The sequence below is a fragment of the Adiantum capillus-veneris genome, chromosome 18 (assembly GCF_014529385.1).
Source record: "Adiantum capillus-veneris isolate H3 chromosome 18, ASM1452938v2, whole genome shotgun sequence".
NCBI classification, from domain to species: Eukaryota; Viridiplantae; Streptophyta; class Polypodiopsida; order Polypodiales; family Pteridaceae; genus Adiantum; species Adiantum capillus-veneris.
In genome coordinates, this window is record NC_140948.1 from 47,745,456 (window position 1) to 47,755,913 (window position 10,458).

A 10,458-nucleotide genomic window follows, 5' to 3' on the forward strand; every position below is an offset into this window, starting at 1 on the left:
GGCGTCTTCCCTTCGCAGGCTTGAGAAAGTCAACAAAGCACTTGTCGCTTCTACGGTTCCCTACCCGCGCCACCCCCTCCCCTTGGAGCAGGCTGCAACTAGTTGCCAACCAATTGCGAGCATTTTTACCGCAACCTCTCATGAGAACAAGAAAAGTTTGCAACTGGTTGCCAACCAGTTGCAAACCCGGCATGCATGTGAACTAGCTCATAGAAGCCTGAAGGGCCAGAAAAGTCTAGCTCTTTTACTAAAAGAGTGGATCGGCCTCGACGGGTCAACGTCAAAGGATCCTCTCGCTGCAACGAAGCTTGCAAGTGGACACATCCACGGTGCAGTGTGCACCAATCAGCCCTCAGAGTCCCTACAATTTGAGGTCAACTCTTTCGAGACAGGTCTCTCTCTCTCTCTCTCTCTCTCTCTCTCTATACAACACCCATGCCACCTTCACGCCCATGGCCTCCCTCCCATAATGCAGCCCCACTGCGCCTCCTCTCCCTGCCCCCTACTCTGCATTCTGCTCTGCCTCCTGTTCTCCTTTCCATTGCCTTCTTTTGCAGACGATTCTGCACCTCTCTTGGTCCTGCATTCGTCCATACAAGACCCCTCTCTGCATCTCTCAGGTTGGAATGCCTCTCTTGCCCCGTTTTGCTCTTGGCTTGGTGTTGCGTGTGTAGGTGCACGCGTATCTGCTCTCACACTCTCCAATTTAAGCCTCTCCGGGCACCTCCCTTCTTCGATCGGTCTTCTCTCAGAGCTCAAGTCCCTTGATCTATCCGAAAACAATCTCTCTGGGCCCATCCCGTCAGAGATTTCGAATTGTCAAAGCCTCCAAGTATTGGATCTGAGCGGAAATCTGTTCTCGGGTGCCGTGCCTGCAGGGATTGGCACCTTGGCATTGCTGACTACATTGGATCTAAGTGACAATTTGCTTTCTGGATCCATTCCATTCCAATTAGGGGGTGCCAAAAGCCTGCGCACGATCAATCTCAATTCAAATCTCTTGAATGGGTCTATTCCAGATGAGTTGGGCTCATTGAGCGGCCTCTCGTCACTCTTCATCTTCTCTAACAATCTGACAGGCTCCATTCCGCGCTCACTAGGCAATCTACAAAATCTCACTATTTTCCGGGCTGGTGCAAATGCACTCTCCGGCACCATTCCAAGAGAGCTGGCGCTCTGTTCAAGCTTGCAGATTTTGGGTTTGGCTCAAAACAAACTACAAGGGGAGATCCCAAAGGAGCTTGGAAAATTGCAAACTCTTACCAGCTTGGCCCTCTGGAGCAATCGACTCAAGGGTAAGATCCCGCCCGATCTCGGCAACTGTAGCTTACTCAAAGTCTTGGCCTTGTACAAAAATGAGTTAACTGGCCCCATCCCCACAGAGCTTGGTAACCTCATCTCAATAGAGAAGCTCTACCTGTACAAAAATTACCTCAATGGATCCATCCCAAGAGGGTTTGGCAATTTCACTTCTGCACTGGAAATCGACTTGTCAGAAAACAACTTGATCGGAAGCATCCCGGCAGAGCTCAGCCATCTACAACAACTTGAGCTTCTCCATCTCTTTGAAAATTTCTTCACAGGAAGCATACCGCCGGAGCTCGGTAACATGAGCAGTTTGCAACAGCTTGATCTCTCCATAAACAAGCTCATAGGTGATATCCCGCATTCGTTGCAGTACCTTCTGGATCTTAAACACATTCGGCTCTTCGACAACAATTTGGGGGGCAATATACCCCCTCTTCTTGGTGAGTACAGCAACCTTACTGTGCTGGATGCATCCGTAAATAGCCTTAAGGGAAGCATTCCTCAAAATATTTGTAAAAACCAGCAGGTAACTCTATTAAACCTGTGGTCAAACAATTTCACAGGGAGAATACCAGAAGGTATCAGAAATTGCTTCTCCTTGACCCAGCTCAGCTTAGAACAGAATAAATTAGAGGGAACAATTCCAGTTGAGCTTAGTGCATTGCCAAGCCTCTCCTATCTTGATCTCTCTCAAAACCTATTCACAGGAACCATCCCTGAAGAGATGGGGAATTGCACTAAACTTCAAGGGCTCCTCCTTTCTGATAACCAGCTTAGCGGGCCACTTCCGGATGTGCTTGGCCGCCTCTCGCTGCTAGCGGTTTTGAGGCTCTCAGGCAACAGCATAGAGGGGGACATACCTTTGCAGCTAGCCAACTGTTCAAACCTTTTGCGCTTGGATTTGAGTAGAAACTTGTTCACAGGATTTATCCCCTCTCATCTTGGCAGGCTAGTTCGCTTGATGGAGCTCTCTCTTGGCGACAATCGGCTTTCGGGCACTATTCCTCCTGTCCTGGCAAACTTAACTCGCATAACCGAGCTGCAGCTTGGAGGTAACACTCTGTTTGGCCAAATACCGCCAGAGCTTAGTGCCATGACGAGCCTCCAGATTGCTCTCAATCTCAGCAGCAACAACCTTAGCGGCCTTATTCCTCCAGATCTTCAGAAGCTGTCTTTGCTAGAGTATGTGTATCTCCAAAACAACAAGCTCTCCGGAACAATACCAGCATTGTTCACCTCTTGGACAAGCCTGGTTGTATTTAATGTATCATACAACAACATCGTAGGCGACATACCTAGCACGCCAACATTTCAGAAGATGGATGTCAGTAACTTCATAGGAAATGAAGGGCTGTGCGGCAGCCCTTTGCCCGTCTCTTGTGCCCAAAATAATACATCCACCGATCAGCTCGACGGCCTAAGCGAGCAACGCACATCGAGTCTGTCTGCAGGAACCATTGTAAGCGTGATAGCAGCTGTAGCAGGAGGGGCAGTTATTGTAGTCATTATAGCATCATGGTGGTTTGCAAGACCTTTGAAAGAAGTAAGTGTAGTCCAGGAGGATCATCTCAAGGAAGTAAGCATTGACCCCGACCATTTATTCTTTCCCAAACCTGGGTTTACTTTTCAGAGCATCATGGACGCAACCGGCAACTTTGCAGACTACTCAGTGATAGGCCGAGGAGGATCTGGTACTGTTTACAAAGCCAAAATACCAGACGGAAAAACCTTTGCTGTCAAGCAGTTGAAGACTGACAAAGAAAGCATTGCAGAGCTAGGTAACAGCTTTGACGCAGAATTAAGCACATTGGGGAAGATCAGTCATGGTAACATTGTGAAGCTGTACGGATACTGCTACCATCAACGAGCAAATCTTCTCCTCTATGAATATATGCCGAGAGGAAGCCTGGGAGAGCACTTGCATAGTGAATCATGCAACTTGGAATGGGATGTCCGGTATGAAATTGCCGTAGGCGCTGCCCAAGGCTTGGCATACCTGCATCACGATTGCAAGCCTCACATTGTCCACAGAGACATCAAGTCCAACAATATTCTGCTGGATGACAACTTTAAAGCACATGTAGGGGATTTCGGACTCGCAAAGCTTATTGATGTGCCACATTCCAAGTCGATGTCTGCAATTGTTGGTTCTTATGGCTACATTGCACCAGGTAAGAGAATTCACCGCTGTTTGTCGTGCTGGGATTCAATAAGATGCTTATGGTCATTAAAATGCTTAAGGAAACACATCAAAACTCCTCTTTAAACTGTTCATAGGCCAAAGCATCACCTCTTCATGATAAGCATGCATCTTTTTCTTCAGATTCAGTTCAGATGTAGAATAGACCTCATGGTTTTAGGGGCATTGTATGTGTATCTCACAATGAGGATCCGGAGATTGAGTAAACTTTTGCTCAATGACATTGTCTGATGCTAGTAGTTCCAAACCAAAGAATTTACTGATGAATAATGACATGGTCAGTGTGCGATTGTAATTCCTCTCACACTCTCAGACTTCACATATTAGCAGCTTTCTCTAGGGTATAGAACAACAGAATTTTCCAAATTAGCCTCTCTCAGATAAGCAGCCGCACGACCAAAGCTCCTGACCCAAGGTTCCGTGACATTTATTGTTCTGAAGCCATAGATAAAAAGTATTCTCAAGCATGCCCTTAACCATTTGATTGATCAACGTGAACATGATAGTTTGCAGAAAAGTTATGGAAGGACAGAACTAAGTTGCCAAAATTTGAGCAGCCTAGGATTAACAAGATGGGCCAGAGACATTAGGACTTCATTTCTGTCTATTACAGCTTAAAAATGCCAGGTCAAACTTTCACAACTTGGCATGTGACTGGAAAAGACAATGCAAATTATGACTAGCTAATTTTCTTGCCATGGTCTGCATCAAACGGTCATAGTACCAATAAACAGCGATTCTTCACGGGTTTCTTCCAAGAAGAAAACGGACAGGCCGTTTCCCACTGTTCCGTTTCGGGAGAAACGGGGTTTACGAGCTTTTTTTGGGGGGGTAGTATAAAACCTGCATGTCACTTTATACTCTCAATCAATTACCTTTTAGCCTGAAAATCATTTTTATGCACTTGCATTTCTCTGTAGGCAGACTTGCACTCTGTGCGCGTTGCTCTTTCTCTCTCTCTCACCAAGATTTTAAGGGTCCTTGAGAGTGACTCTTGTGACTTCGTTATACTGGCTTATGGGCATTTTGGGTAGTTCTTGTGACACACTAGTGTAGCTTAGAAAAACGGAATCGGAAGTTTCGGAATTTTGGAGTTTTGATCGAGATTGAAATGGTCAAGAAGCGGCGTTTCTTTCAATTAAAAAATTAACTTAGTGTACAAACTATTATAGGACTTAACATACACAGAGCCACCCAAAATGCCCACAAACCACAAGGAAACTTTGGAAGCTTGAAAAGAAAAAAGAAATCCAAATGAACTTGGTTCCACTCCCTGCTCATGACCCCCAGGTCCCGCCTGTGCTGTATGCCAAGAGCACCCTCTTTGCATGATTGGATTACAGGTTCCCTTCGCTAGTTCAAAAAAAAAAAAAGACATTTTTTAACCTTGAAAATGAACCGCTTTGTCCTTGAAGATTATTATGCTGAGAAACAATTGTCAAAAAATAGGAATTCCACATGATTGTGTTGCGTGTGAGTTGTTTGCATTCCCTTTCCTTAATTGTGTATGACTGTCAATCGGCGTACATACACCCTGTATATGTATGTCTATAGGTACATGTTATGTACTTTATACAAATAAATTTTGTTAGTGACTGGTTCCGCTGTCAAAATGCAGAGTACGCATACACCATGAAAATCACAGAGAAGTGCGACATATACAGCTTTGGTGTTGTGCTCTTGGAGCTACTCACAGGACGGATGGCAGTGCAGCCAATAGAACAAGGAGGTGACCTCGTGACATGCGTTAGACAAACAATCCGGCTTGAACGCAGTGTGATGCAGATGCTCGATACACGGCTCAACTTGGGCAGCAATTCGACAGTGGCCGAGATGATTTCTGTCATGCAAATCGCACTGCTCTGCACGAAGCAGTCAGCATCCCAAAGGCCGTCTATGAGGGATGTGGTCGTGATGCTCCTGGGAGTTAGGGTAAAACGGCAGATGGAGATCCCAATTGAGCACATGCTAGATACATCGTCAGAATCAGATGCTTCGGAGGATCTGGAGACATTATCTCCAAATCCATGAATCTGCCTTCACAGTAATCTCTGTGGTAATGTGGGTGCAGCCCATCTTGTGAGAACAAGGGTTTGCATTCTGCATGTACTGTGGGCGTATTTCTCCTACGCATAATTTTCATAGAGGGCGCGCGCACACATACACACACAGCATGAGAAGTACCTGATGCATTGTGGGTTGCGCTACTTGTATTCCTCTCAGATCGAGAAGTGAATGTGTCGTCCCGCACGTAATTGTGTGCACGCACAGAGTATTGAAACGAGTAATTTGTACATCAACTGTCCATAGCACAATGCCTACCGTTGTCATGTCTCAAGACTCAAAGGAGAAGCCTATATTAATTAACTTCCTTCAATTTTTTGGGAAATTGTGATATAACATACAAGGATTACAAAAATAGTATTTTACCATTGTTTAATGCATTAACAAATGCCCGGATGGCATCATTTTCAGATTTACCGGCTTGTGTAATGGTTATACTTGGGTGCAAGCCTTGCGGACCGAGTATAGGTTACGAGAATCCCTGCCCTTCAAATTCCCAAGATTTCAGAAACTTTAAGTTTCTTTAAATCTTAATGGACGAGAACAGACGACATCTAGGGGGATTTCATAATAGCACATAAAGGCCATGACATTTGCCTAGAAAGATCTCTTTCCAGGGAAAAATTCAAGGGAAAAAAGATATTGGTGTAACATGGTGAGCGTTAGCAAGGCAACTAGAGAACGAGCGGATTAGAGTTTCTTCTTGTTGGCATCCTCTACTAGCCAGCCAAACACATCAAAGGCTATGGCATTGAGAAGTGGAGCTAGTGGACAACCCTGTCAAATAGATCTTTTGAGTGGAATTGACATTTGAAATCACACCATTACCAACTAGCATTAGTAAACAACAGATTTATATATTTGATGGAAGATCTCCCTAATCCCATGTATTGAAGGGATTGAAACTTAAAATTCCATGCACTCATGTCATGAGCCTTGTCAAAATCAATTTTGAAGAAAATTCACTCCTACGGGGATGATTCTACATTATCTATATTGTCCCAAAATGTAATAATGGCATCCGAAGTGTATTTTCCTTTAATGAAGTCTCTTTCATAATAAAGGAATCCATGAGAGGAGATAGCCTTTTGGCCAAAGTAAGGGCAAGGATTTTATACAAGTCAAACAAGAAATAGGTCTCTAGTAATCTAGCATGTAACATTTAATAGGGTAGTAACTTATGTGTAGCGGAAATTAACATAGACATAGTGAGCATTTCATTAAAAATAGATTCCTAATGAGCATAGCAAGAGTGCTTGTTTGGAGAGAGAGCAACAAAAGCACAACACCTCGTTAGAATTAGGCATGAACAATACTTCAAAAAGAGAGAGAAATTAAGCTATTGACAACAGTTGAGGACCGGATGTACATGGAGTTGGTCCCCCCTCCAAAAGGCTTTGTATTATAGGTTTCCCCCATCAAGGGAGACATTTTATAATACAATACTTTCTGTTCCTTCAATAACTTGCTGGTGCAATGAAGATGGAAGCTTCAAGCACCAAGCTTACACTTGAAAAACACAACGTCAATTCTCTCACAGTCTCAAACCCAAGACCTCACACACCTTCGAAGATGGTGAGAGCTAGTGAGGTATGAGAGTAGATCTAGAGGAAGAAGTATTTCTCCTCACATAATCACTCTTAATAGCTTAGCATAGCTTAGTAATGAGCATGGTAGAGGAGATGAGCATGCATTGGAGCTTGGCTCTTGGTTGGATTTGCATCACAAAGCCAAGAGTTGTTGGTGTAGGCCTCTCTTCTCACAAGCTTGGAGTAGATGATGAGCTTTCCATTAAAGCTTGACAAGGAGAGAGAGTTCTTTGCTCCACACATGAGTTGTGTGAGTGTGAGTGTGTGTGTGTGTGTGTGTGTGTGTGTGATAATGCCTTTGCAAAATCAGTCCCCTCACTCTCTGGGTAGACCCCTCTTGCTATTTCCTCTTGTTGGCCCCTCATTTGGCTCATGCCAAGCTTAGCCGATAGGAAATAAGAGGCAGAAACAAGAGCCTTCTGACAAGTGTCCTCCTTTATCCTTTAGTGAGAGCTTAGGTAATTCAAATAATTCATTTAAATTCCCATTGGACCTTTTAGTCTTCTGGCCAATAGGAATTAAGCAAGCCATTGGGCTTCTTAATTCTCATTGAACCCCTTGGCAGACTGTCCAATAGTCTTCTAGGGAACTTAATTTTCATTGGTTCTTTTATCAAGTGTTTTTGAATTAATTAGACTAAATTTACTCTAGCCTAATTCGCATTGGTCCACCTCTTTGGCTATCCAATAGGATTTGAATGTGCGTTTGGGGGCAACTAGCCTAGGAGCCTGACGTGTGTCCACTATGCCCTTTGTGTAAAGGGAGCTTGGGAGAGTGTGTGTGTGTTACTCTCACTTCTTCTCTCTCTTCCCCTACCTTTAGGGCTCGCCCCCTCCTTGATAGGGATGTGGGAAGACTTTTGAGTCTTCCCACAAGCATCTAAATTTCCTAAAATTTGACAATGGAATTTTTAATTGAAATTTTGAAACCTTAACTTTTGGAAGTCTTAATGGGCTGAACCTTAGGGTCTTTATAGCACCATCCATGCACATTGCTCTTTTGCAGATGGTCCCTCTTTGGATCCCTATTTTCCCTCCTTTGGATCCCTACTGTGACCAGTCTGCTAGCCTTACCAATATTCTAGCTTTTTTTCCCCTGGTACTACCCCATATTAAATGATCAGTTTAACATGAGAAAATCATTTAGGAGAATTAGATATTAGTTATTATGGCATTACCTCTCTCTTGAAATCATAGTCATCCTCGACTATGAGGTAGAGACGATAAAGCCTAGTCATTAGTTTTTTTCTAGCAGGTAGGGGATCCCTATTTTACCCTACGACACTGTTCCAGAATGGATGACTAATCCATTTGGTGCTTGAGAGCCTAAGCTACCGCAAGCATGCCTACGTATTAGTCTTATCAATCTTCCATAATAGAGTGACAAGCTCTACTTGGTGTTTGGGAGACGTCGTCTCCACCGCAAACTTGATCCTAAGCATGCATACTTCTTAACATTTGTGCACAATAAAGAAAAAGAAAGTCTTATAAGAAAAAAACTTTGTTCATTTAAACAGTTTTACATTTGCTTACTCTAGGGAAGCATTGTAAGCATTAACAAGGTTTAGATTATCCTTTAATTGTATGCCTTGCATCCATCTAGCATCTTCAAAAGGATATTTCTTAAACTTAATAAGAAACCGTCGGATAATCTTACCGCCTCTCAATACCTTGTCTTCATGTCGAAGAATGGACTCGCGCTGCAGCACCTCTTCTTGGTCCTTGATCTCCGGTGGGTCTTCAATGGTTGCTTCATGGGATGGCTCACCTTTGCAAGGCTTCAAGAGGCTCACATGAAAAGCATTGTGTATGAGCCAATGGTCAGGCAACTTGAGTTGATAGGCCATCTCATTGATAGGCCTAAGAAACTGGAAGGGACCATAGTACCTTTTTGCTAGCTTAGCATAGTACTTCTGGTGTCCCATAGGATTCTTTCCCGTCGTGTGCCTTAATCGAGCCTTGGGAAACTTAATCAAGACCCAATCATTTTATTTAAAGGCTTGAGCTCTTAGCAGCAGCCTTTTGCCTTTGATGTGAGATAGAGATAGCATCCTTCATCTTTTGAAAGATTCTTGTAGGTCTCGGCTATATTCATCTGCAACGAAGATCTTCCCATGTACCTTAAGTAGCATGGGACTTTTGGATCTTCCCTCAATTACCTGGAAAGGTGCTTTTCTCGTGGAGATATGTATAGTGTTATTGTAGGAATACTCCACCAACGGTAAGTACTTCTCCCATTGGGACCTTTGATCTACTTCCGTTACATATGCTTTTAGTAAATCAAGAATTGTTAGGTCATCTATTTCACTTTGACCATCTGTTTGCGGGTGATAGGCCGAAGAGAAGTTTAGCCTTGTCCCTAAATTCTCAAAGAGACCCTTCCAAAAATTACTGGTCATTCTAGGATCTCTATCTAACACTATGGACGTTGGCAAGCCATGGTACGTGAAGATTTGTGATATGAAGAGGGTTGACATTTGATGGGCTTTGATAGTCTTTTTGACAGGTATGAAATGAGCTTGTTTGCTGAACATGTCTACTATCGACCATATTCCCGTATTCCCATGGATAGACTTGGGCAATCCAAAGATGAAATCCATGGATATGCTCTCCCATGGTGAATTAGGGATTGGCAAAGGTTGAAGCAAATCGGGTTGCTTCCCCCTATCAAACTTTGTCTTTTGGCAAACCACGCATTTTGAGACATACTCTTGTATGTTCTCTTTCATGGTAGGCCAATAGAAGTAGGTTTCTATCCCTCTTAGGATAGCTTGAATCCCTCTATGCCCTGCATAAGGAGGAGCATGAGATTCATACATCACTTTCCCACGTAGGGAGCTAGTAACGCATAGCCTATTGCCATAGAGAAGATAACCATCTTATAGGGTAAATGGTTCCTCTTTCTTCCCTAGTGCAAGGGCTGAAATCACATTTGAAATTAGGATCATTAGCATACTCATCTATCATAATAGATAGATCATTGTGAGTAGCTCTTGATACCGCATTCACTCTTGGTCGTCTTGAGAGTGCATCGGCTACAAGATTATGCTTGCCAACAATGTGAGAAATATAAATGTGAAATTGTGAGAGGAAATTTGTCCACCTCATTTGTTTGTCCAAGAGCTTGGTTTGCGTCATGAAGTACTTAAGGCTTTGGTGATCCGTTCATAGAATGAAAGGAGTCCCTAATAAATAGTGCTTCCACGAGTCTTAAGGCACGTAGAACTGCAAGGAGTTCCTTTTCATATATGCCTAGAGCTTGCTCAACAAGTTCAAGCCTTCAACTCTCATAGGCTAT

At 43.5% G+C, this 10,458-nt stretch overlaps 1 protein-coding gene across 1 annotated transcript; it reads left to right on the plus strand.

Annotated features, from left to right (window-relative positions):
- The first annotated feature begins 223 nt into the window (after positions 1 to 223).
- On the plus strand, positions 224 to 5,909 carry LOC147435610 (uncharacterized). The gene is made up of 2 exons (XM_086488629.1): positions 224 to 3,479; positions 5,127 to 5,909. Exons 1-2 carry the CDS (start codon positions 470 to 472, stop codon positions 5,537 to 5,539), a joined length of 3,423 nt encoding a protein of 1,140 aa, XP_086344755.1. The 5' UTR covers positions 224 to 469; the 3' UTR covers positions 5,540 to 5,909.
- The last annotated feature ends 4,549 nt before the right edge of the window (positions 5,910 to 10,458 follow it).

Coding starts and splice junctions, on each gene's coding strand:
- LOC147435610 (XM_086488629.1), top strand. CDS start 470: ATGCAGCCCCACTGCGCCTCCTCTCCCTGCCCCCTACTCTGCATTCTG. Junction 3,480..5,126: donor TTATGGCTACATTGCACCAG/GTAAGAGAATTC, acceptor GTCAAAATGCAG/AGTACGCATACACCATGAAA.